Source organism: Rhinatrema bivittatum, chromosome 15 (genome assembly GCF_901001135.1).
Source record: "Rhinatrema bivittatum chromosome 15, aRhiBiv1.1, whole genome shotgun sequence".
NCBI classification, from domain to species: Eukaryota; Metazoa; Chordata; class Amphibia; order Gymnophiona; family Rhinatrematidae; genus Rhinatrema; species Rhinatrema bivittatum.
Genome location: NC_042629.1, coordinates 61,593,678 through 61,617,935, shown reverse-complemented (window position 1 = coordinate 61,617,935; position 24,258 = coordinate 61,593,678). Strand labels below are relative to the sequence as shown.

The 24,258-nt window shown below is 49.5% G+C and overlaps 1 protein-coding gene across 1 annotated transcript in view; it reads left to right on the top strand.

The window, feature by feature from the left end:
• The first annotated feature begins 2,873 nt into the window (after positions 1 to 2,873).
• Positions 2,874 to 24,258, top strand: part of LOC115076551 (solute carrier family 2, facilitated glucose transporter member 1-like) — a 30,556-nt gene continuing 9,171 nt past the window's right edge. The window contains exons 1-4 of the mRNA XM_029578118.1: positions 2,874 to 3,190; positions 18,268 to 18,360; positions 22,716 to 22,876; positions 23,658 to 23,898. Coding sequence (XP_029433978.1) covers positions 3,173 to 3,190; positions 18,268 to 18,360; positions 22,716 to 22,876; positions 23,658 to 23,898 — 513 coding nt within the window. The 5' untranslated portion in view covers positions 2,874 to 3,172. The remainder of the gene's footprint in view (positions 3,191 to 18,267; positions 18,361 to 22,715; positions 22,877 to 23,657; positions 23,899 to 24,258) is intronic.

Here is a 24,258-nt window from a genome sequence, read left to right as displayed (position 1 = left end):
AGTGTTTTCTTAGTTTCAGAGGCAAAATTGGCGGACTGAGACATGGATTGAGAGAACCTTCTCTCCATTTTCATAACAGCTCTCCACACATCCACCAAGGTAATATTTTCAGGCTCAGTCACTTCCAGTTCTAATTCAGGGAGCCAGGGGCAGATTGGCCTATCGGGGGGATTGGGCATCCCCCCGGTGGGCCGATCGCTCCAGTCACGTGGTCTGCCGTGCGCAGACCACGTGACAGAGCCGCGCTCGGCAGACCACGTGATGTGTCCTGGGCCGGCCTGGGCGGCGAATACCCGGGCCGGTCCGACATCGTGGATCCGCCGCTGCAGGGCGCGTATTACTTGCACACATCATTGTGCCACTTTCACCCGCTACCTTGGCAGCTGAGACGTATTCCCTCTGTTATCAGAAGTTACATCCGACAAGTTAGTTATTACAACACTATCCCCAGTACTTCCAGAGGCCGAATTGGATACATGGTTCTGGGCGGGACTAACAGAAGCCCCCGACAAGGATGATATATCTGGGATAGCCTCTCTTGAGGTCTGACTCACCCTTCTTACGAGATGACTGTCCATCGGGCCTCTCACTTCCTTTACCACAGGCGTGGATGCAATCATCTTCATTTTTCTTCCCATCGATCCCGATGAGAAAACCTTCTCTCCGAAATCTTTTCCAGGGGTGCGCCCCTTTGGTGCACGGCTTCGGCTGCGCGCAACTGCGCTCAGGTTTAAATAAGCACAGCAGTCACTCCCAGGTGACGTCGGGGGGGGGGGGGGGGGAGCGGGAGCCAAATCGAACGCTCCGCCGGGTTCAGTCCCTCTCGCCCTTGCACCTGGCTTCCCTTCCTGCTTGCTTTTGAGGCAGAGCTAGCAGTAGCAGATAAATGGAAATACCCAGCCCCCTATAGCCCCTCGGAAGCCGGCAGACAGGCAGATAATGACCTACTCGGTTGCAGGTTACACAGCTTCACTTTTAGTCTTTATTTTCTTTTTAAACATTTTAAACTACCCCTAACTTTATACCCCAAGCCTCTTGCCCCGTATATTTTTGTCTTATTAGATTGTAAGTTCTATTGAGCAGGGACAGTCTTCTTGCACGTTTGTACACTGCTGTGTATATCCTGAAGCGCTCTAGAAATGTTAAGTAATAGTAGTCGTAGTAATAGCTGATAATACCTCCGCCTGTGATTTCCTGCTGCTGCTTTTGTGTCCAGGCTTCTTGTTTGAGCAGGAGATAGTGGTCTTGAGGCTAATCAAGGGTGGACATGCAGAGAGAAGTCAGGGAGAGGAAGGAGTGAAACGACTTTTGTGTTTAGGAAAATCACAGAGGGGAACGTTGATTTGTGGATGTATAGAATATATACCTGCTTGGGAGAGACACAGTGGTAAGGGCTGGCAAGGGGGGAATAGGACAAACAGGGGGGAACACAAGCAAAGGGCAGAGAATGGGCTTCTGGCTGTGCTGAGCTTCTAAGAAGGCTGGGGTAGCCTCATCTGCCTGTAAAGGCCATAGTTACTAAGGGTGAGGGCTGGGTTTCACTCTCCACCCATTAAACAAGTCAGCACCACCAAAATTTAAAAATTGAAGCCCCCTCCCAGAGAAAATTCTTACCCTTTCCATGGGGGCTCTGAAGTCCAAATGGGACAGGAGCAATCCCCAGTAGCTCCTGACCTGCTGAATCCTGAGTTGAAAAGCCTCCACCATTTGAGATACAGCATCCTGTCCGACCAGGACATGGGGGGGGGGGGAACTTTCTACCGTGGTACTTTAATCTCGTGGTCCTCATCGTGGAAGGCAAGGTGAATCATTCCCCTTTCCCCCACCACACTTTTCATACATCCCTGTTCTTCTCGTTATGCCCCCTGGTCCTCATGCCCAGGATACATGCAATGACACTCAACTTATATAATAAGAGAAATCAGCAAACAGCCATACTCATTCATATCATTTACTTATGTATTTGTTTATGAGAATCAAGTAGCTGGGGTATAAATCGTATCCCAGCAGGGAAATCCGTGCCGGTGTCTGCAGCAGCAGCAATACCAACAGACGGACTGCACATCCTGCTTCTAGACGTTATTTTTAGTCCCTGCTTATTATATTTCCAAAGCTTTTCTTCCTCAGCTCGGACCTTTCTGGCGCAGTGGGTGACTCACAAGGAGACCAATCCCATGGCCGAGGCTCCTCGAGCCCCTGCATAAAGTTACTTTGCATAATTTCCTTCATCTCCACTTGGCAGAGGAAAAGCATTGGAGGAGCCTGGCTGGTGCCATGGCAATGGGGTCATCCCTTGCCTTCCGCCCCGCCTTCTCTTTGGGAAAGAAGACAAGGTCGCTGTCACCTTGACAGCTCCCAGGAGGTGCCCGGATACGGAAAGAGGGGACCGGCTGCTGAAAGACACGGCAGAAAGAAGGAAATACTAATAATGAATCCTCTTTCCTAAAGAGTTCCATTTCAAAAGGAAAACCTTAAATGCGAAGTGCAAGCTGACTAGAAATGTTAGGTATTGACTTAAAGAGGAGCAAAACGAATCAGGAAAATAAACGTGAGAGAAAAAAAAAGGAAAGAAAATCGACGGGAGCGGGAAGAGGAACAGAAACAGAGGGGCTGGCAGCAAGGGACCATTTGCCGATTCCTGCCTGCCCTGCGCACCCCGCCCCTCGTGGCTGATGAGAGAGCGCGGCGGGGCTGCCTTTGCCGGCCGAGCGCACGTACACTGCCGCGAAATGACACCCGTCGGGCGTGACGTCACCGCTCGCCCGGCGCGCTCACACCCCCGCCACGCCCCGCCCCGCCGGCTGGCAGCAGCCAATCAGCGGCGCCGAGGCGGCGCACCCTCGCTCGCGCGCTATAAGCCACCGCAGCCGCCCGGGCCGGCAGAAAGTCACTTCGCGAGCGTCGGTGCCGGCGAGAAAAAGAAAGAAAGCAAGCAAGCAAGCAAAAATAAAACCCCCAGAAAACCGCCAGGAGCATCGCGGACACGTGCGCAGAGGATCTGAGCCCGAGGCGGATTTTTAAGTCTTTGGAGCCGGAGCACGCCCCCGTCTCTTGACAGCGCCTTACTCTCCCCCCACCCCACCCATCACAGTGCGATCGCGGAATCTCCGGCGGGGGAGAAAGTCTCGTTCCTGAGCGAAGGATCAGTGCAGAGGAGGGGTCGCCACCAGGCATGGAGTCCGGCAGCAAGGTGAGGGATGCCGCTTCGGGGTTTTGCAGTTGGCACTGGGGGGCTCGGCGGAGCTGGCGCCCTTGGAGGATGTCCTGGGGGACCCTCTCCCGGCTCCCAGTCTCGGCTCTAGATCCCAGAGTGAACCCAGGTCGTCCCTGGGAAGCCGGCTGGCGGCAACATACTTGGTGACTACCGGCCCAGAAATGTAGCCGGGGAGGAAGAAATTTGATCCGGTTGCCGTCATCTGATAATAATCTGGGAGGGAAGCTATGTGGATACAAAAGAGGAGAATGTGCAGGAGTCTCGGGCTTCCTGCAGTGTATTATACACTTATTCTGTTTGATTTCTACAGCTTTTTTTTTTAAAGTGCGGGCACGTTTTGGTAATTTTCTAGCAAGGCGGGTGACTGTATTTCAAACTGAAGACAGGAAGTAAATATCCCGCCAAGAATCAAAAGAGCTGATAGATTACCACCAGGCATGCCGATGCCTTTCTATAACGCTAGGCAGGTTTTATTTCTCAAAATGCAAGCCTTCGGGATTAGGCAAGCCCCTTCCTGCGAGCCCTTGTGTCCTTGGGGCTCCTTGAGGCTGTCAGAGGTGCCCTGGTCCCTCGTATTGGCTCGGGATAGCGGCAGGAGATGATCCATGTCTTCACTGCTTCTTACCCAGAAATATTACCCGAGTAATGTATTTAGGCTGATACAAGGACGTGGCTTTATGTTCGTTTGTCCGTGTTAACTTTGATTTCCGTGCATGGCAGTCACACTTCTGTTAGCCTTTGTCCTGAGTAATCGGGGGGGGGGGGGGGGGGGGAGTGGGTCAAGGACGTAGGGCAGAGATGCAGATGCGGCTCAGGTTCATGCTGGGGAAAGAAGTCCGACCTGGGGGGGGGGCCTGAGTGCAGTTATGTTCATTTATAGGACCCCAGCCCATCTGCTACCGTCCGTGCTGCCGCAGAGTGGTCTGGTGGTTGGAGCTCAGATCCCTGTGACCTTGGGTCAATCACTTTATCTCCTCTTCAGGGATCCCACTTAAGCTTGAAAACTCTTGGGCAGTGACTTGCATCTGAAAAAAAAAAAGAAAAGTAAAATACCTTGAACTAAAATTGGAAAAGTAGGCTAGAAATTCCAATCATTGTTCTTCTTGCAGCGTGCAAGCAGTGTGTTTACAGCCCAGAGTCCTTTGAATATCCAAAATAAGCTTTACTCGGTAAGAGCGAGATGCTCCCTTGCATCCCCCATTAAGAAATGTCCGGAGGCGTGGGAGTGACTCCCGCCAGATGTGGCTGCAGGGCCGCGGGTACAGCCTCCCATTGTTCGCTGTTGCTGAGCAGCTGCAGGGGAGGATGATCCGGGGGCCGGCTGGCGATGGGGGCTGGAGGCAGCCGCTGAACCCGGCTCCTGCTCGGGCAGGCTCGGCCCGGACTCTCTTCGCTCCGCTTTGGCTTCCCATCTCGTTTTTCTTGTTTCTGTAAATGACTCTTTTCACTCCTCCGGTGTCTCGGGGTTTTTTGTTTTTTTTTGCAGCTCGCCCTTCCCCGGAGGCTCATTAGCAACTCCACCTCCAAAGGGCAGGCTGCTCCCTCTCGCTGAAAAGAACCCACGTCCACGGATCAGATGTTTTTTGGCCTCCCTTCCGCTCTCCTACCCATCTTTGGTTTTTTGTTAATAACCTTTCTCTTCCTCTGTAGTGCCATTCTTATTATGCCAAAAACATGCTGCAGTGACTGTAATACAAGGCGGGGGTCTATAATGTTGGCTTAAAAAAAAAAAAGCAAATACATATATGTAGGTCTGATTTACCAAACCCCCCCTTCTCCCCCTCCAATAGATAGAGAATAATAATAATAATAAAAAACATTCATCAAATCAGGCTCACAGCAAGAAAGAAAAAAAAATCTGTAAATAAATAAATAAATAATAAAGAAATCCTTGTTTAGAGATGGCACTGTCCGTGCTCTCTTTGCTAACATTTAGGATTTTATTCTTTGCCTTTCTAAATCCAAACTACATTTCAAGTATGATATTCCCCTGCCCCAGGAGTCTTATAATGTGTTGGTATCTGAGATGACTTCCCAAGGTCACAGGGCGCATCTGTGGATTTATGCTGGCTCTCAGCCTGCTGGGCTGACCACTGGTGCCTTTCACTCTCTGCGCTGTCTTTCTGGTTTTTTTTCTTGAATAACAGTGGACATTCAAGTGTACTGCAGAGCCGGGGAAAGGATGAAACACATTCCCCACCCTGTGTCCCCGGCCACAGTCAGTGGAAGATCAGGAGCTCACAAGGCTTCAATGGCCACAAAACGAACCGCGCGCGTCCCTACAGAGGATCTGTCCATCCCACCTTTACTGAGAGCACAAACGATTGCCCAGTTCTTAGCAGCTCTCAATCTGCATGCAAAAAAAATCTAAACGTGTCTAGAATACGCTTAGCTAGACAGCTCACCCCAAACGCAGAGCAGTATCACTATCATCCGGTCCCCATACCTGCAATGTGGATTCTCATTGTGCAAAATCAGAAAAAAAAAGGTTCTTCCAGACGTTTCTTTTCAGCTGGGGATGGGGAAGCATGCTTCCTCTCCATTGAAACACCCAGCGAGGATATCGGTCACCTGCTGGCAGGTTGCATTTCTTTGTCCACCCTTTACCGCAGCTTCCCAGCAGCGCTGGGCTCGGTGACCTGGAAGAGCAGGGTTTGAGGGATTATATTTATTATTGAAATGAATTTCTTGCTGAGTTTCTCTGGCCTCCTTTTGCTTGGAGGCTAGAATCCTAGGAGATCCTACACGCCTCAGGAGAGGACGGACCGGCTGGAGGCAAAGCTTCCAAAAACAGATCATTCCAAAGAAAAGCAAGAATATGTGAAATAGTTACAGTCAGAAAATTGTGAATTTTGGATAGCATTTTTATTTGCACTACACGCTTTCCAGTGGCCCTGCGTTGAGTTTTTCCAATCTTAAAATAACTGCATTGTGTATGTTTTACTTTATCGGATCACCTTCACATTTCCCCTAGTTAGAACAGGGGTGAAAACAGGAAATTCTTCTAAGAAATGTTTTATTTTTTTTTTCCCTGCTAGCTAGCAACACCGAGAAATGCTGTCCCATCTCCTTCTCCTTTGTAGCTCTCTGGGAGCTGTTTCTAAAAGTTTGATCACAGGATGACCCACTGTGTTCAGAAAGCTTGCGATCATCAAAACATCTTCCTCTTTGTGGGCCGTGTTGGATTGAATTGCCTTTCCAAAGTCCAGCTCAAATCAAGTTACAAGGACAGTTGCTAGGCCCCTGTCCCGGGGAGCTTACAATTGTAAGTTTGCACTTGGGGCAACGGAGAGTAAAGTGACTCGCCCGAGGTCACAGGGAGAAGCAGGATCCGAACCCCAGCTTCCCAGTCCCCTGCCCAAACTACTAGGCCACTTCTGGGTGCCACGCCTAATTTTATTTTTCCCTTGATTGTAAATAATAAAAAAATCTTGCAAATGACTCTTCTTCTCGGGAAGACTCAGGCCTGAAGTGGCCGCCAGTGTGTACAGTCTCTGCGGCAAGGAGGCTTTCCCTCTCTCCTCCTGACAGCTTGATCCTTTCTAACCTTTTTCACTGGGCAGGAATGGGTGAGGGAGAAAGCACTTTTTTTTTGTTTGTTTTAATTAGGACGTTATCACTCTCTTTATAATTTGTAGTATTATAATAGCCAACCTGGTAACACCACCCTTTTTTTTTTTATTCTCCTTCCCTCACAAATTTCACATCGCAAAAGTATTGCCAAAGTGCCCTGCCCTCCTTCCCCCTGGTAATGGGTTTGACTCAACGGTACTGTCCCCCTTGATGTCACATTTCCCAGCCTGGGGACTTCCTCCACTCTCATTTCGAGAGCAGCCCCTGACACTTCATTTCTGGTAAACGGCAAAGCAAACCCTACCCCCTGCACTCCACAGCTGCACAGACCCGGGCCCCTCTTGTACGGACACGGATTTCGTGCTTTTTTTTCATTGGGTTAGGTCCGTCTGTCTGTGCGCACAAGATCCACCCCCCCCCCCCCCCCACTACGCGTTTAACTTACAGCATCCACATTTTCAGGATCGGCGCCTCTATATAGGAGCCTGAAACCTACGACTCGCTGTGCTAAGCTTTTCTTGTTGGAAACCTCTGGTTCTCAGCTCGTTCATCCTCCATCGCATTCACCGATGGAGCTTTCCTTACAAAGGGGTGGCAGGGAGTGCTCATCGCTCTGCCCATGGCGTTTGCCAAAGCTGCGAAACCACGTTTGAAAACAAGTCTTTAAAATTGCAAATGAGGGTTTTGGGGTTTTTTTTTTTTTAAACCTCCCTTGCCTCCAGCTTTTAAGTTTCAAGTGCACTCCTCCTTTCCTAATTAATTAAGGCTGGAGGTCAAATATCTTAACCGTGGGGCTGAACTCGCATTCTGTTGGACTGGAAGTGAACACAACCCTGGTCTCCTGCTGTGGCCTCCCCTGGGTGCCAGGTTCATGTTGGAACTCCTGGACCAGCCCATCCCCCTCCGCCTCTCCGCAGCAGCCCCCGCAGTCTCACCGACCCTTTTCCTATCGAAACCAAGCTGGTATTACTTTTAATATTAAAAAAAAAAAAGGGCCTGGCTGTGCCCGCTGCCCCACATCTTGGAAAGGAAAGGGCATGTGCTAATGTAAACAAGGCGCCGGAGCTGCCTGTGCCGGGTGGCCGGGCGCGGGGCTGTCTGTCACGATGATGATGCAGCTTTGGCCACCTCTGCAGCTGTTTACAGAGGCCGGGGCCGGAGCCTCCGCCTTCCCTCTGGCACTGCGTCATGGGCCCCACTGCACACTCATCCTGCGTCAGCGGAAGCTTTAGGTGCGGGGGAGTGGAGAGGGTGCAGGGACTGGAGCGGGCACGTTCTGCTGAGCGGAGGGAGAGGGGCTCTGAAGTGCAGTGCAGGGGCTGGGGTGATTAGACAGGGACCGGGGGGGGGGATGTGCATCCTGCTATATAGGAGAGGGGGGTGGAGGGTCAGGGGCTGCGATGTGCTGTATAGGTGCCGAGTTGGAGGGACGGAGCCCCTGTGGCCGGACAGGACGTGCTGCTGCGTAAGGGCGGGGTTGGAGGTGCCAGGGACTGAGCTGTGCTGTATAGGGGGGGCTGAGGTGGATGGAGAGGAGCTGTTTGGCTGAACCTCTTGCTGGGATGTGCTGTATGGGCGGGGGGGGGGGGAGAGGAGCGGGGGCAGTTTGACCAGACGGGGCTGGGATGCGCTGTGTAAGGGGGGGGGGGGCGGGGGCGCGGTAAGGCTGGCTGGAGACTTCCCTGTTCTTGAGCCCTTGTTGTATCTGGGGGAAAGGTGAGAGAAAGCCGCGCCGTGTGGGCGGGGCTCCCGCCGCGCCTCCAACCTGATTGGCCGGGCGAGGACGAGCCTCCCCGAAGTTACCCGGGTCCTTGCCGGGCCGCGGGAGGGAGGCAGCCCGGGGGCCGAGGCAGCGACCAAGCTAATCTAGCAGAAACTGATTACAGAAAGCACACTCCTCGCCTCCCCTAAGGGTCCCTGAATTAAGAAGTTCCTTCCCTCAGGGTTTCGGAGAACATTCAACTCCCAACCTTCCCTCTACTAAGAAACTGGATTCCCCTTATAATGTGGCGCCTCCGAGGGGAAACCTGAGACAGCGACATATCCGGGGCATAAATGAATTTGTGAAATTCCAAGAATCAAAACTGACCTCCACCCTTGCTGGCATACATACACGCACATTGTATATCGCTTACTTATTTGTAAACTCTGCTCTGTGGATATCCTCCTTAGTTACCTGGAGCTCCTGCTTCATTTCTTCAGCTCTAAAAATAAAATGTGAATCCAGGAACAGCCTAGATTTGTGTCAATTCGCAGTGCACCCTCTTGCCTCCCCATAGGGAAAGGAATTTAGGAGAAACTGGTATATAATCTTTGCAGAGTAGAGAGTACTATAGCTTAAAAAAAAAACCCCCACACCATCTACTGGAGGAATAAGGCATCTTTCCCTCTCAAAATCTCAATCTTAATGGAGAAAGTGGAGAAGTTGTAATTTTATCAGAATAGGCTTATGCTGAAGGACGTGTATTCTTTGCTGTAAGCTATTTCACCTGCATTTGCTTGTTTTTAAATTGATTTTAATCGTCCTTGAGGCCAGTCTTGGTAAAATGCGCAATATCAAATATCTATCCATAAATAAATAAAATGCATTGGCGGTTCTGAGAGCAGTACCAAGATCGTTCCCCCAGTCACTGTTTTAGATTTCCGTATAGAGAGGTCAAGTGACTTTGCTCAGGATCACACAGGAAGTGAAGGCTAGGCAGATGGGTCTCCAGGTTGTAGCTATGCGATTTGCCAAGCAATGCTGTGACCCACTCAGATATCCCTCGTTCAGGCCTTATTTTAAGTACATAGCAAAACTACCTTTTTTTTTGTCCCAGCTGTTTCCAAAATTTCATGTACAGTAGTGCATTTTTGTAAGGCGATAAAACATATATATCTATCCCATTCCAAACAACTGCTCAGAGCAATAAGGTGTGTGTTTCAAGAATTAGGGAAAGCAGAAAGGATAGGAACCTTTTATTATAGACCTGGCCTGTTGCCCTGAATGTCCCAATTCCTTTTGTTCAACAGAGAATATGATAGCAGATAGGCACCCTAGACCCCCTCCTATCAGCCCATTTACCCTTCCAGCTATGTACTGCAGAGACCACCCAACCTCCAACCTTGTCTTCATTTGCTTGTTACTCAGAGGGCTAATTTGTTTCCAGATGCTCATCCCTCCTGTTTTCAGCCAGGGAAGGCTTTGTCATCAGCCATGGATCTGCAGGACAGAGCTGGCTCCATCTAGAGCAAGGGGTACAGAGGATGGTGGGGAATCCTTGAAAACCCGACACGTATTACTGTTCTGTTGTGATATTACTGAAAAGCAGAATGGTTGCCTAGACCACAAATGAGGAATCTCTGCATGCCCTACAAATGTAATGACTTGGACATATCCATGCAGCCACGTCTGGGGTGAACTATTTAGTAACCAGTTTCAGTGCCTGCTATTTTCCAACTTAGACGGAATGAATGCAATTATTATTCAATTACAGCTAGTTAACAATAGTGAGATTGTAAGCTCTTTGGGGAAGGGAATTTACTGTGACATGTGCCATTTTATAAATGTTTACCAGCACCGTGTGAGAGGCCCGGTCTAGGGGCACCTTATAGCATGGCAGAGAAAGACTGTCAGAGAGCAATCACAGTTTTCCCAGGATCAGCTCGCAGTGACCACTTGATGTTTTTTATTTTTTGTTTACTTTTGCGTGCCCCTGCTATAAAGGAATAGAAAATGAAAAAAAAACAAACCCCATCCTTTTATGGATTTTGTAATCTGAATTCTCAACATAACACAATGTAATTCTTTGGGAAGCTCTGTTTCCCAGCTCACCATCATCCTGAAATGCTCAATGCAGCGCTGTTAATCTCCACTGCTGTGCAGCTAAGAGAGAAATCGATGGGAATGGGCTGTGATCCTTCTTTTTTTTTTTTGTTTACTACATAAAGGTGCTAATAATGATGTCTTCTGTGTTCCACCCGCTGGTGCATCAGTTCTGGATTTTTTAAAGGAAAATTAACTTATACATTGTACAAAATGATCATAAGAGGCATTAAGTAATTAACACATAGAGCAGTGTAACTACACAGCAATCATTCCATCTGAAGAAAAGTGCTGTTAAAAGGAGCCGTTACTTAAGTTAGAACTGTCAGATTGAAAATGGTATTTGCATACTTAAAACTGAAAGAAAAAAAAAAGTAAGCCTTCCCCGTCCCAGTATAACGTGATGACATTCCCAGGCTGCTGCTAAGTCATGGTGTGAGAAAGGACTCTTTGATATCTTGGCACTATCTTGCTAATTTGCCTTTTGTTCTATAATGATGGCAGAGCTAGCTGTTGGCTGCTCTGCACAGTACCAGCAGATATAGGGGCACAGCCCTGCCTCCTGGCCTTTTCCAGTGGACATACTTGGCACAGATAATGTGCCCACACCCAGGGACACGCTGTTCAGTTGGGAGCAGGGCGTGTCTTACAGCTGCCTGACGTCTGTTAAGGCTCCCGTTGAAGTATAGAACAGGGGTAGGCAACTCCAGGAGATGCCCTGGATGCAAGCACATCTCCTGACTATTCAGTGTGAATAACTTGAAAACCCAGTTGACTTGGGATACTCCAGGAACCAGGGCTGGCTACCTCTGGCGTGGAGCAGTCCTCAGGACATGCCTAGCCAGTCTGGTTTGCAGAATAAGTACCACCAATATGTGTGAAGCAGTGCATGAAAATCTCTCTCATGCATATTGGTTGCAGACAGCCTGAAAATCCAACTGGCTGGGTGTGTCCTGAGATCTGGGTTGAGAATTCCCGGTCTAGATCATAATCCTCAGAGCTGTGACCTTGGAGACAATCGTGCAGTCTCCCTACCTATCATGCACTGTGTATGCCCTTCAGCAAATTATTTAACCTGCTTTTCTTCAAATTGATTGTAAAGTCCTTAGGACAGATGCTTTATAACCAGGTAATCTATGCTAGTACAATAAAAAGAATAAATATTTATATTTATTATGGATCCCTCCTCTCCACCCCCCCCTCCAAAAGAAAAACCTTAGCATTATAACATGATTGTACAACCCATTAAATTATTATATTCTTACTTAATTTGATTATTTAAATGTATAGAAAAATGTTGGCCTTTTTATACTCTGCTTAGGAAGGCCAGGCTGTTTTGTTCTTTTTGGATAACAAAACAATTAAGTTTATAACCTTGGATGGGCTACTGCCTGCATTTTGAATCTGTGAAACCACTTCTGCTAAACAGATTCCTTACAGTTCTAGGCTCTTTGGAAGCAAATTCCCAGCCACCTCTGGGATGGAGATCAGTGCAATCAGTTGTAGTGTTTGCTCACTATTGAAACAGCTATTGTGCGAAAGAGTAGAAAATTATTTTAGTTATTACAGTGCTATGATATTCCTATTGCACTAGGATACGTGGAGGGACTGGGAACAGAAAGAACTTGCTCAGGGTTGCAAAAGGAACCAGTAACAGAGTTAGGAGTAGAACTCTGGAATTATGACTCCCAGTCCTGGGTTTAAACCATTTAATTCCATATCTGTATGGAGCATTATGGAGTATGACCACAACTTTGTCATTAATTTCACGTGTATTCTGTCACTTCATCTCCCAGTGCCTCAGTCACTGACTCTCTGTGTGACCCTGGGGGAGGCACATTCTCTCTCTGTGTCTCAGACACTGACTCTCTGTGTGACCCTGGGGGAGTCACTTTATCTCCTTGTGCCTCAGTCACTGATTCTCTGTGTGACCCTGGGGGCGTCACTGTATCTCCCTGTGCCTCAGTCACTGACTCTCTGTGTGACCCTGGGGGAGGCACATTCTCTCTCTGTGTCTCAGTCACTGACTCTCTGTGTGACCCTGGGGGAGTCACTTTATCCCCCTGTGCCTCAGTGACTGACTCTCTGTGTGACCCTGGGGGAGTCACTTTATCCCCCTGTGCCTCAGTCTCTGACTCTCTGTGTGACCCTGGGGGAGTCACTTTATCCCCCTGTGCCTCAGTCACTGACTCTCTGTGTGACCCTGGGGGAGTCACTTTATCCCCCTGTGCCTCAGTCACTGACTCTCTCTGTGACCCTGGGGGAGTCACTTTATCCCCCTGTGCCTCAGTCACTGACTCTCTATGTGACCCTGGGGGAGTCACTTTATCCCCCTGTCCCTCAGTCACTGACTCTCTGTAAGACCCTGGGGGAGTCACTTTACCCCCCTATGCCTCAGTCTCTGACTCTCTGTGTGACCCTGGGGGAGTCACTTTATCCCCCTGTGCCTCACTCACTGACTCTCTGTGTGACCCCGGGGGAGTCACTTTACCTCCCTGTGCCTCGTCACTGACTCTCTGTGTGACCCTGGGAGAGTCACTTTACCTCCCTGTGCCTTGTCACTGACTCTCTGTGTGATCCTGGAGGAGTCACTTTATCCCCCTGTGCCTCAGTCACTGACTCTCTGTGTGACCCCGGGGGAGTCACTTTACCTCCCTGTGCTTTAATCTGCCTATGGTGCTATAAATAGTAAAAATACCACTCTTCCTTCTTTCCTTTGGAGGAACACATGGGGGTGGGACACTATCCACCCCAGAAGTGGCTGCCTGTGTGTTTTGGGAGTGCTATGAAAGTGGAACATTTTGGGATAGTGCCTGAAAGTCAGATCTTTGTGCTTTTTGTTCCTTGTTTGGTGGGGAGGAGAAGGAGGCAGCCCTTCCGGAGAGCAGCGCAATCGCAGTGCCTTCCTTGTCTTACCTCCATATAATCAGTCCCCCGAGGGACCGCATTCCATTGCGTCCTGCCATAAATCAGGCTGACGAGGTTTCTGCTTATTTGAACACTGTAGATAATTTGTCCTCTTTCCACCAAACCCTTGGAAGGCGTACCGAGGCCTTGCTGAAAATTGCCCCGGTTCAGCCCACCACACCTTGACGTCATCTTCGTCAATGTGACACTATGAAAAGTACTTAATTACTGTTGCCTGCCCGTAAGACAAACGTAACCTGTTCTGTATTTGTATAGCCTGGCAACCAGCTACAGCTACCGTGGTCTTGATCATTCTAACAATCTGGCTGGAAACCAGAACATTTTTCTTTTGTAAATAGAGTTTGTCTTAGCATGAGTTTGCGGTTGGCACGCATCAATTTTTGGGATTTTTAAAATTTTTATTTTGTTTGGAGGGAGGGAGGGAGTGGAAGAGGCCTGGGGCATTGTTTCAGCTTATTCAGAACGCAGCTTCCGTGTTCTCAAGGCAGCCCCTCACCAACTATGTACTGCTTCCAAAATGCCCAAGAGGTGAGGTGCTTAAAGGAGGGTGACCCTATGGTCTGGATTTACTGAAATGGTCCCAGCTTTGCAACTTAAATGCAGTGCCCTGGTTGGAAAGCTAAATTCTGCTGTAGGGCCCTGGTTTTGGGGCAAGCACCTAGTATGTGACCAAGTCATGCCACGCTGCCGGCTTTTGATCCCTAATTCACACTGGGTTCAGCTGGATTTCCTAACCTTTTGCCGTCCCCTAGGTCTCTCTGTGATGGCTTGCAATAAACTGTTCTGGTTTGAGAGCTATGATCACCCTTGATGTAGGACATGGAGGAAGCAGGATCCTAAGGACCTTCCTGTTCATCTCCTCTGCAACCAGTTAATTCAGTTTGGACCATATGCATTTCACAGCCAGGTCTCTGGGCGGCCCTCCCTTCCGCCTTTCTGTGTGAGAGAGAGAGAGAGGCACAGCTGCTTTCAGAACATGTTCTCACCTCTTACTTTGGTTCTGACCCAGACTCCAGCTAAGAAAGATGGACTGGGCAAAAAACATTTGCAAAAAAAAAAAAAAAAAGCCTACAAAATTCTGAGCATTGTGTGATTCAGAAAAAGGCAACCCCCGGGATCCCCCATCACCAAAGAATCAAGGGAAACAGAGAAGTCTCCGTGGAGGTAACCACATTGAAAATAAAGGCTTGAGCAAGCTTCTGGATGAGTGTTAGCCAGATGGAGTTTAGTTTCTCCACCTCTTCGTTCTTGGGGTGGCTGGGAGCAACATGAAAGGGACTTTTTTTTGGGAGTCTCCGGGTCCCTCCATTGGAAACAGGCGGCAGGGCTCGTTGGACCATTGTTCTGAGCCAGCCCAGCATGACATTTCTGACTTGGCTATGGCTACACAGGGAGAAAGCTTCCTGCTGAACCAGCTCTGACGATTCATTTTATCCTGTGCCTGGATCAGCACCTCTCCCTGCTTCCCCGCCTGCCTCTTCACCCTCCAATAACTCCCTTCCTTTTCTTTGGATGCTATTCACTGTTCACCTTCGGCACCCAAAACGTTCCAATGTTTCTTTCAGGTTTTTTTTGGGGTTAAGAAATCACTTTCTCTTGCGAGGGGTGCTATCTGTTTCCCCTCTCACCCCCCCCCCCCCCAAGGGGACGCAGGCCAGTGTGGAGAATCTTCCCTCCAGTTCAATTTCAGGGTAGACTGGGACGACGTCCTTCTCTGCTGGACACGTGGGCAGCTCATGTTAAACTTTCAAGGCCCTCTCCCGCTTCCTCCTTCCTTCAGCTGGTGAGCTGGCACATCCAGGGCTACCCGGAAGGACGGCTCCTGAGCACGCCTCCCTGGATTGTGGCCTCAAGTTTGCTTTTGGAATAGTAAGCAAACAGTGTCAGCACACAGAAATGTCAATTTGATTAGTTCTGTGTTTTTACTGAGTAATCTGCCTTGCTCGGTGAGATTGTTTTTTTTGTGTGTGTGGCGTAGCTCAGAGTTGCAGTAGCCTTGGGGGTTCCTGAGAAAACTGGACCAATTTAAGAACTTTCCAGAGGTAGATGAGTTTTCAAGACGGCCCTTCTGCAGGTCTCCAAAGCTCGTGGACCTGTCTTTGGATAATCATGTGAGGGTTTTTTTTTTTTTACGATAACTTTCCTCTGAGCTTTTGCCTGTTCCTCAGGCCAGCAAAGGTTGCTTCTTTGGCTGCAGAATATTTGCTACCATTCACTTCCCCAGGATCCGTACAGAAACAAGGATCGGCTTGTAAAGATTGCTGTGCCCTGACCCTAATCCAGCTTCAGTTTAAAATCAGAGGCAGGACAAGTGACCGGGTTAGAACGGATGCCGAGGCTGATTAACTCCTAATCATAATTATGGGTCCCATTCATTAAGTCCTTTTTGGAAAGGGACAGCCCTGTCATGTGGCAGGCATTTGGGATTAGGTGGATGGGAGTACAATCTCCCGATAAAGGCAGTCCTCATGGTGAGAAGTAGGGATTGTCAAGAAGCTCCATGTTACAGGGGACCGGCTGAGCCAGTCCTGGTTTTACCCCCACGGCATCTATGAACGCGTAGCTCCTGCTCTTCTTAGCGCAGATGGAGGTAGGAGCCCAGAGATGCCCTGGAGGTAAATCCAGGCCTGGCTTTACTTGTCCCGTCTGACATGGAGCTCGTTGGCAACCCTACTTCGTACCATGAGGATTGCCTTCACTAAGATCTTGTAGTCACATTCACTTGGTTGGCAACCCCAGTGAGATGTAAGATGATGGTGGAGTCAGAATGAGCTGGAAATTCCAGGGGAAAGGGAAATTATGTTGTGATGAATTGGATTGGGGCAAATCAAGCTGTTTTCTGCAAAAAAAAAAAGAAAAAGCACGTTTTCTCATCAAAAAGGCGAGACAATTTGTAGCATTCTCCAAGTGGAGTTGCAGGAGCCTAGAACTTAGCAGGGAGATTGAAAGCCGATTAACCTAACCTGTGATGGGATTTTGCTGCGGCCCGGGCTCTGGGGACGTGCATTGCTGCAACGGGGGGGGGATAATGAAAGCTTTGAGAAAGGTGTGCGGCTAACGGCCAGCCCTGGCCTGGCTCAGACAAATGCTGGCTTGTTTACTGTGGCTTAAGGGGCCTAAAAGGGAGAGAGGGCTAGGGAGGTGCAGAAGCACCGATTACTTCCCTAAGCAGTGGGGTTGGGTGCACTAACTGAGCTGCAGTGCTAAAGAGCAGGCATTGGACTCGATTAAGCCCAGGCTGAACTGGAACTGAGATGTGTACACTGCTGTTTTATGTCCCAGTGCTTGTGCAGCTCTGTTACTTCTCTCTGATCCCGTACTGTGCCTGCAAGTGAACTGCCTTGGTGTTTGTTGGTGTGTGGGGGGCAGACCTGTCCTCCATGCATACTGGCTACAGGGAAACAGGATTCTGCTCCCAAATGTGTCAAATTGTCCAGTTAGAAAACCCTCAGGGATAACGGGACCCCCAATAGATTGGTGAACCTTTCTGTACCCCTCGCTCTCTTAATTCCTCCCCCTTTCCCCCTGGTCTTAGGGGGACATAGCAGAGCTTTCCGGATCTGCCTCCTCGGTACGCTCATCTCAGGGGCCCTGCAATACCTGCCAGCCTCCTATATGCAGGCCTGGGTGAGAGGGACTGCAGCTTTCCACAGGTGGGATTGAGAATCGAAGGCTGCTAGAGCCCATGCAGATAAATGATGTGGCAGAGAGGGTCACAGTAAACACAGGGAGGGAGCGACCAGAACCCTCCCCTCTCCAGGTCACTGGCCAGCATCGGTTCTCGTCTGGCGGGAAAACATGGCACGTTGCCATTTAAACCCGTGAGAACTCTCCCTGCTAAGAGCACAGGCAGCTCAGTTATTGCCAGCGACTGTCCCAAGTCCTTACTGGGGAGGAAGTGATAGGGTCCTGGCAGGAATGGTGATCGCACCCCACAAACACATGCTTAGCATTTCCAGAAAGAAGAGACATAAGACAAATGTGTGGGGGTTTTTTTTTTTAACCAAACAATCGTACTTATGTGTGGTGAGGGAATGCTTATTGTAATCTTCTGTTCTGTGCACTCCCGTGGAAGGTCCCATACAGTCCAGTCAGCTTGAGATGGGGATGCTGCAGAGGCAGCGCTCACCACCCCCATGGAGGGGAGGGAGTCATAGTCATGTTGCTGGCATCAGGGCTCATTATTTCAGGGCTCCAGAAGGTTGCATGGCCTCTGACCCAGGACTGCAGTGACCAAACCAAGGGGTTTATTGACTAAAGGTTTTCTTCCATTGTCTGTCTATGGGAAAAATGCTTAGTGAATAGGGCGCTAAGTATCTTGGGGGTGAGAGACCCTTAAACTAATGGGGAAAGTCCGCAGGAGCGCTCAGGCTTTGTCTCTCGGTGGGCCGTGTCCAGCAGGTCAGGATTTATATGTTCTCGCTCCAGTCTGCTCTTTTCTGTTTCCGATTATTCCAAGCCGTGTGGATTCGGCTATGCTTACATCAGACAGAACCTGCCTGTGGCTTTATGGGTCCCTCCCAGGGTGTGGGAGTACCGGGGGATGGAGAGGGCTGCACATCTGAGGGGGACGAGGCTGCCCTGGCTGCGAGGGCATGTGTGCAAGTGGCGAGCGGGCCTGGACTCAGCTGGTAGGGAAGGAGGTGGTCAGAGCGGGTGGTCGGAGCTGGTGGTCGGAGCTTTCCATGGATCTTTCTCCCTGCTTCTTCTCACCCATCCCCCTTTCTCTCTCTCTTCTTCCCTGCAGATAACGGTCCATCTCATTCTGGCCGTGGCAGTTGCGGTGATCGGGTCGCTGCAGTTTGGGTACAACACTGGCGTTATAAATGCACCTCAGAAGGTAAGATCCTGCAGAGCCGGGAGCTGGGCCTCTCAGCCTGTCCCACTGCTTCAAGATGTGGGGAAAGAAATGCCATCCACTTTGCTGTCCAATGGTTCCCAAAGCTCACATGGCATTGAGTAAGTCTCGTCCCGTGCAAGCCCACCAAATGCTCAAAGATCACACCTTGCTTGGCTTTGCCTGTGTCCCAGAAACTTTCACCTAACAAAGACCAAAGTCTCTGGGCTTTTAAAAATCAAATTTAAACTCCAAATTGATTAAAATGTCTAATTCTTTAGAATCCCAGGGAGCCACCATGCTGGTAAGAGACTGGTTCATGCAGTGTGGGTGCAGGTGTGATTTCACGCATGAAATCACAGGCAACAGGCACCGAGTGGATGCACCAAGTGTGACATTATCCGTACATTTCTTGCTACCTTGGCTGCCCTTTAGAGGATGGCAAATAACCATTCATCAGCAGAAATTTGAATTGATGCAATCAGAGTGTTACTGCCTGCCATGTGCATGAATGGAATACTACCCAGGGCAGACAGGGTACAAGTTACTTTTGTTTAAAAAAGCATTCTGTCAATTTTGGTTTTGTAACGTATGTACTGACAATAAGTGAGATCCATCTTACACATATTTTGGCTCGCCAAGAAAATGGAAAAGATTTATAAATTTGGATGCCCCCCAAGATTCCGGTTCTTACTTAAGCCTTTAGCGTGTGCAGTGCTTCTGTGGCAGGCACATTGCATGCTTTTAGCATGTGCAGTATGCCTAAGACATACATGACGTTCTACAGGATGCACCTCAAAACTTATATTGGGAAGGATGAGAATTTCTGGAATGTAAAATAATTGAAGGCTCAAGCTTAATCTCATGCAGGCTTTAAAATGAGAGAAGTAGTCCCCCAAACCCAGATACCTAACACAGTACATGCTACAGACTGACACATACTGTAAAGGTCGCATCACAGACAGAAACAGACACACACACACAGAGAAGCCTCTCTAAAATAGCACATCCTGTTCTTCCGAGGCATTATTTAGTTTTCCGTATTCCTGGGAGAGCTGACGTTTGCTTTTGAGTTTGCTGCTTGATCCAGAAAAACTCTGGGAAAAAGTTGCGGGCGTTGACCTGCAGAGAGAATTCTCATAGCCCTTCAGCGGCAGCTGTGGGCGGGCCAGGCCGCACCCTCTGTCGCAGGGAACTCTCGCCCCGTCTGCTGGGACATGCGGGTCGCGAGAGCCTCCAAGCACGGAGCGGGCCTGGCAGGCTGAGGTTTGAGGAGGGCCATTGGAAAAGCGAGGATTGCCAGCTCTAGGATGGCGCTGTGAGAACCAACGTAGTCGTGCCCTAGAAGGGAGCCCCGTGGGCCCCCAGACTGCAGCATGAGGTCCCTTATGGGAGCACCTTCGCCTGGGCCTGCCAGTCGCCTCCCTCGGGTGTGCTGTGGCCAAATCTGGCACATTTCCTTCAAGCACCGAACAACAAAATTCCCAGAAAATACAGGAAAGTGCAGGCGGTGCCACATCCTCTGGAGGAAGGGGAGGTTGATTGGGGGTTGCTTCCTTTTCTGGAGTTAAAAAAGGAAGAAGTTGTAGCCTTGCCTTTACAAGTGCCCTTTCAATATTTGGCAGCGTCGTCTGCAAAGAACTTGGTGAGAAGTGTTCTTACAACACTAAGAAGATTTCTCATTGTATGTACTTATGGCCATAGGAGGAAGAGAGGCAGCCCCAGGTGGATGGGGGAGGGAGACGGCAGGCAGAAGCTGCGCAGCTGCTGGCAGTGCCCACACTTTATTTTTTTTTTTGTAACTTTCTGTAACCCAACCCTCCTTTCATACTCTGTCACAGAAGCCCACACTTGGCTGTTGTGATGGTGCAGGCCCCATGCAATGCAGGAGGAGACAGGGCACTCTGGCAGTGAAGAAGGGGTTTCCCAGCGCAGGAGGCAGACCCTCCCAAGCTTGCTTTCTGCACCTTCCACCTGGCTTTGTGTTCAGAAACCTAGAACTAGGAGCCCTGCATGCAAAGGGCAAAACCAGGACTGGAATTTGCCTTTTTCTTATGACATGGAGTCAGGTGGTGACTCTAGGGAACGACAGTGCAAGGGAAAAGCTTTATGGATTGGCCTTCTTTTAAAAAATCTCTTTCCGTCTGTCTGCTCTAGTTGCACTTGCTCCGTGATTTACCTGAATCTGGGCAGTGTCTGCATTGGTTTCGGATGGCCCAGTAGCGCCCCCAATTTGCTTAAGCTTCTAATGATAGCAGTGGATGAAAGGCGGAATGCAAATCAAATAATAATAATAATAAAGTGCATTTGCAAGGAAATCACACTGGGGACCTTCCCATCTGAGCTCCTGGAGATCCCCCCCTCTCCCGCCTTGCTGGTGGTATTTGAAGCTCCCTCTCTGCTAAGCTTTCTCAGCAAAGCTCTTTTGGGAGGGAGATCTTGCAAGCACACTGTGTGCCTCCTTGCACAGGGGCGTTGGATATTAATGTTGCCACATGAATAATTCCTTGTTCCTCGGGGTTTTACTAAGCCTGGGGAAGGAAGAGAGAGTGAGAGAGAGAGAGAGGGTGACAGCTGCCACGCCCCACCTCACACCTCCTCTGACAGCCAATGACCTTGGTGGGTGGGGCCAGGCAGGACGGAGGGAGATTCCAGACCCAGCAGGTTTTTGATATTCGGCGTCTTCCGCGCGCATCCCGGGGCGTGGCTGCAGGTCTGCAGTGTTTGGATTTTTTTTAGCTCTGGTTGCTGCAGTCACTTCTTCATGTGGGAGCCTGGGGAGGGCTGCAGGGAGCGACGCTCCCCCTCTCGCCCCATGTTCCCCCCTCTCTGCTGAACTTAAAGGGATTCAGGCATAGGCACATGGCTAAAGCAGCAAAATCTGAAGGAAACTAAACACTGTGACTTCCCCTGCTGCCCATTTGATTTCCAGAGGGGGAAGGGGGTGTTGGGAAGGGGGAGGGTGTTTGAAACTCTCTTTCTCCAGTGCACTGTGTGTGAGTCCCATAATCTTAAATCCAGCCCCAGGAAAAGGATGTTTTCGTAGACAGGCAACAACAAAAAAAAAAAAATCCCCTAAAAAAACCTCTTCAGGTGATAAAACTACAGAATCGGGTCTGCACCCACCTGCACTGCTCATATGACAGCCCAGACCCTGTCAGCAGACACCAAAGTGAAACCCAACACGACCCCCCCCCCCCCCCCCCCCCAGAGAGCATCATCTGGGGAGAGTTTTCCAGTTGGAAACATCTTCTGAGAAATGGAGTCTGAGTGTCCCTAAAACTGCTGGGAGCCTAAGTCACCCCCAGTTCTGCCCCTCCTTCCAGGATGCCCCGTTCCTTGAGACGTTTTTGGCTGTTGTAGGTGGGCAGAATAGGCATGGCTTCCCCATACTTGGAGATGCAGAGAGGCAAACAGTCTCTCTTCCGCATCTGCCTCCCTTCTCCTCTCCATCCCATTGTATTGCTCTGCCTGTATTTACTCCCCCTGGAAACCAAGTACTGACTTGTGGGCAAACCACAGAGATGCCATTAGCATCACCCTGGGGGGGGGGGGGGGGGGGGAGGTAGACCCTGCCCAGCCCTAAGGGAATTCAGGAACCCCGCATCTCAGATCCTGTTTGTCAGTGTGAACCAACTTGTAAGCTCCATGGAGCAGGCTGCCTCTATTTTATGTACCTGGTAGCACTATAGAAATGTTAAGCAGTAATAGCTGTAGCCTGAATCTAGACCTAGTCACTGGTGCACACTCTCCTGTGTAAGGCACATATGGAAAATATTTCAGTCATTTTTTTTTTTTAAGTACATCCTTGTGACTGCTGACGGACACCCTACACACTCCAAGGTGTGTCCCAGCATGTAGCCTGATCGCTTCCGGCTTGTGACCTATTTGTCAAGGTGCCCGCGGACGGATTCAGTTCCTCTTGCATCAGTTCTCAGTGCAGTTGCCTCATCCTGGAACTTGGAAGGCTGCAGGAGATCCGGTGGCACCTAGGCACAGTTAAAAAATAAATAAATAAATAAATAAATTGGAAGCTTGGGAGCGCCATCTAGAGGGATTTGAATGAACTATGCCACATAGCACCAATACCACGAAAAAACGAAAACTACAATAAATAAATAAATAAGTAAATACATGAGAAAATAAAACTTGGATTTGCATCTTTCTTCTTTTCAGGGTTTAAAGGTTATTTACCTGGGTTTTATTTTAACCATGCTATTTCCCCTTCCTTGTGGGTGTGGTTAATGAATTGTAACTCGGGAAAATCCCTAGCATGCACGTTTGAGGTCCGCACACCAGTAAGTGCCCAATGATGATCAAGTTGAGTGACCTTGTTTTTCTTTCCCCCCTCTCGACAGGTGATAGAGAGGTTTTACAACGAGACTTGGCTACACCGATATGAGGAGTCCATCCCAGAGGGCACCCTTACCACGCTCTGGTCCCTCTCTGTTGCCATCTTCTCAGTCGGGGGGATGATTGGATCCTTCTCAGTTGGGCTCTTTGTGAATCGCTTTGGCCGGTAAGTGCCGAGAATGCCCACGACTTCACTTTGCACCGTCGCAGCTTTTGGCCACGATGGCTCTGGAGGTCATTGACCACTAGATGGATACACTTAGACATGGTTGGAGATAAATGGATGGACGGGGTGGGCCAACTCATCTTTTTCTGTTGTCTTTGACGATGTTACCGAGTCATCTTACACGTTTCATGAAATCAGTAGTAACGACACGCAATAATATTTGTCTAACACAGCCGAGTAACTATGTCATAAGAGCTGCACCCTTTGGCTTTTGAAAGGAGCCCCGATGAATCAGTTTTAGGAAGTCCTGCTATACATCCTTGCCCTTTTTAAAAAAAATAATAGTTTGTAAAAGAAAAGGGGAGGAAGGAGACGGAAATTGCTCCCTGCTGCTCATATGAGCTGGCTCGCTGCTTTGGTTGTCCCGTATGGGTTGGCACACCATGCGCAGATCACATGCGTGGCACTGATCCGATTGGCTGTCTGGTTCCCAGGATCCCATAGCTTTAAAGCACTGCATTTGCTGAGGTTGTGCTGTGCAACCGAACATAAATGATTCTTGATTGTATCAGAGGGATTGGGAGAAGAGAGATTGGTTTGCTAGAAAGAGGTTTTTACATAATAACACTATGCAAGAATGTCTTGGGAGGGAGACTCGAGCTGCGTACTGCATTATCAGTGGCCATAGTGATACAATAGTCATTGAGCCTCGGAGAGCTGGTTTCCCGTCTGAAGGGACGGCCTGAGCTCTGACCTTCTCTTCGTGTCCTTTGGCTTTCAGGCGGAACTCGATGCTAATAGTCAATGTCTTGGCCTTCCTGGCGGCCATCCTGATGGGGTTCTCCAAGCTGGCCAACTCCTTTGAGATGTTGATCACTGGCCGCTTCGTCATCGGGCTGTATTGCGGCCTGACGACCGGCTTCGTGCCCATGTACGTGGGCGAGGTGGCACCTACGGCCCTGCGTGGAGCTCTGGGGACCCTGCATCAACTGGGCATCGTGATTGGGATCCTGATAGCACAGGTAAGATGCTTCATGCCATTGCTGGAATTGGGCTCACCACTGCGGACCTCATTACTTTAGTTTCCAGAGTGTGTGTGTGTGTATGTGTGTTTGTCTTGCTGCATGGGAAATGACTGTAGGAGGATTGACTTTGTGTGGGTGTATGTGAGGGAGGTGACACTATGCACGATGACTGTGTGCCTGTCAGAGGTATACAGTCTGGAATTATTTTAGTTCACAATAGTAGGAAAGTTCTGGCCTTTCCTGTGCTTGGACTTTGATACTCGTATGTAGACAGATTTAGGGATTGGCGTGCGTGGGTACTTTAAGTGTGACCTGGCAGCTGCCATGCGGAGCTCAGCTTTTGGTCTGGAGTGGGAG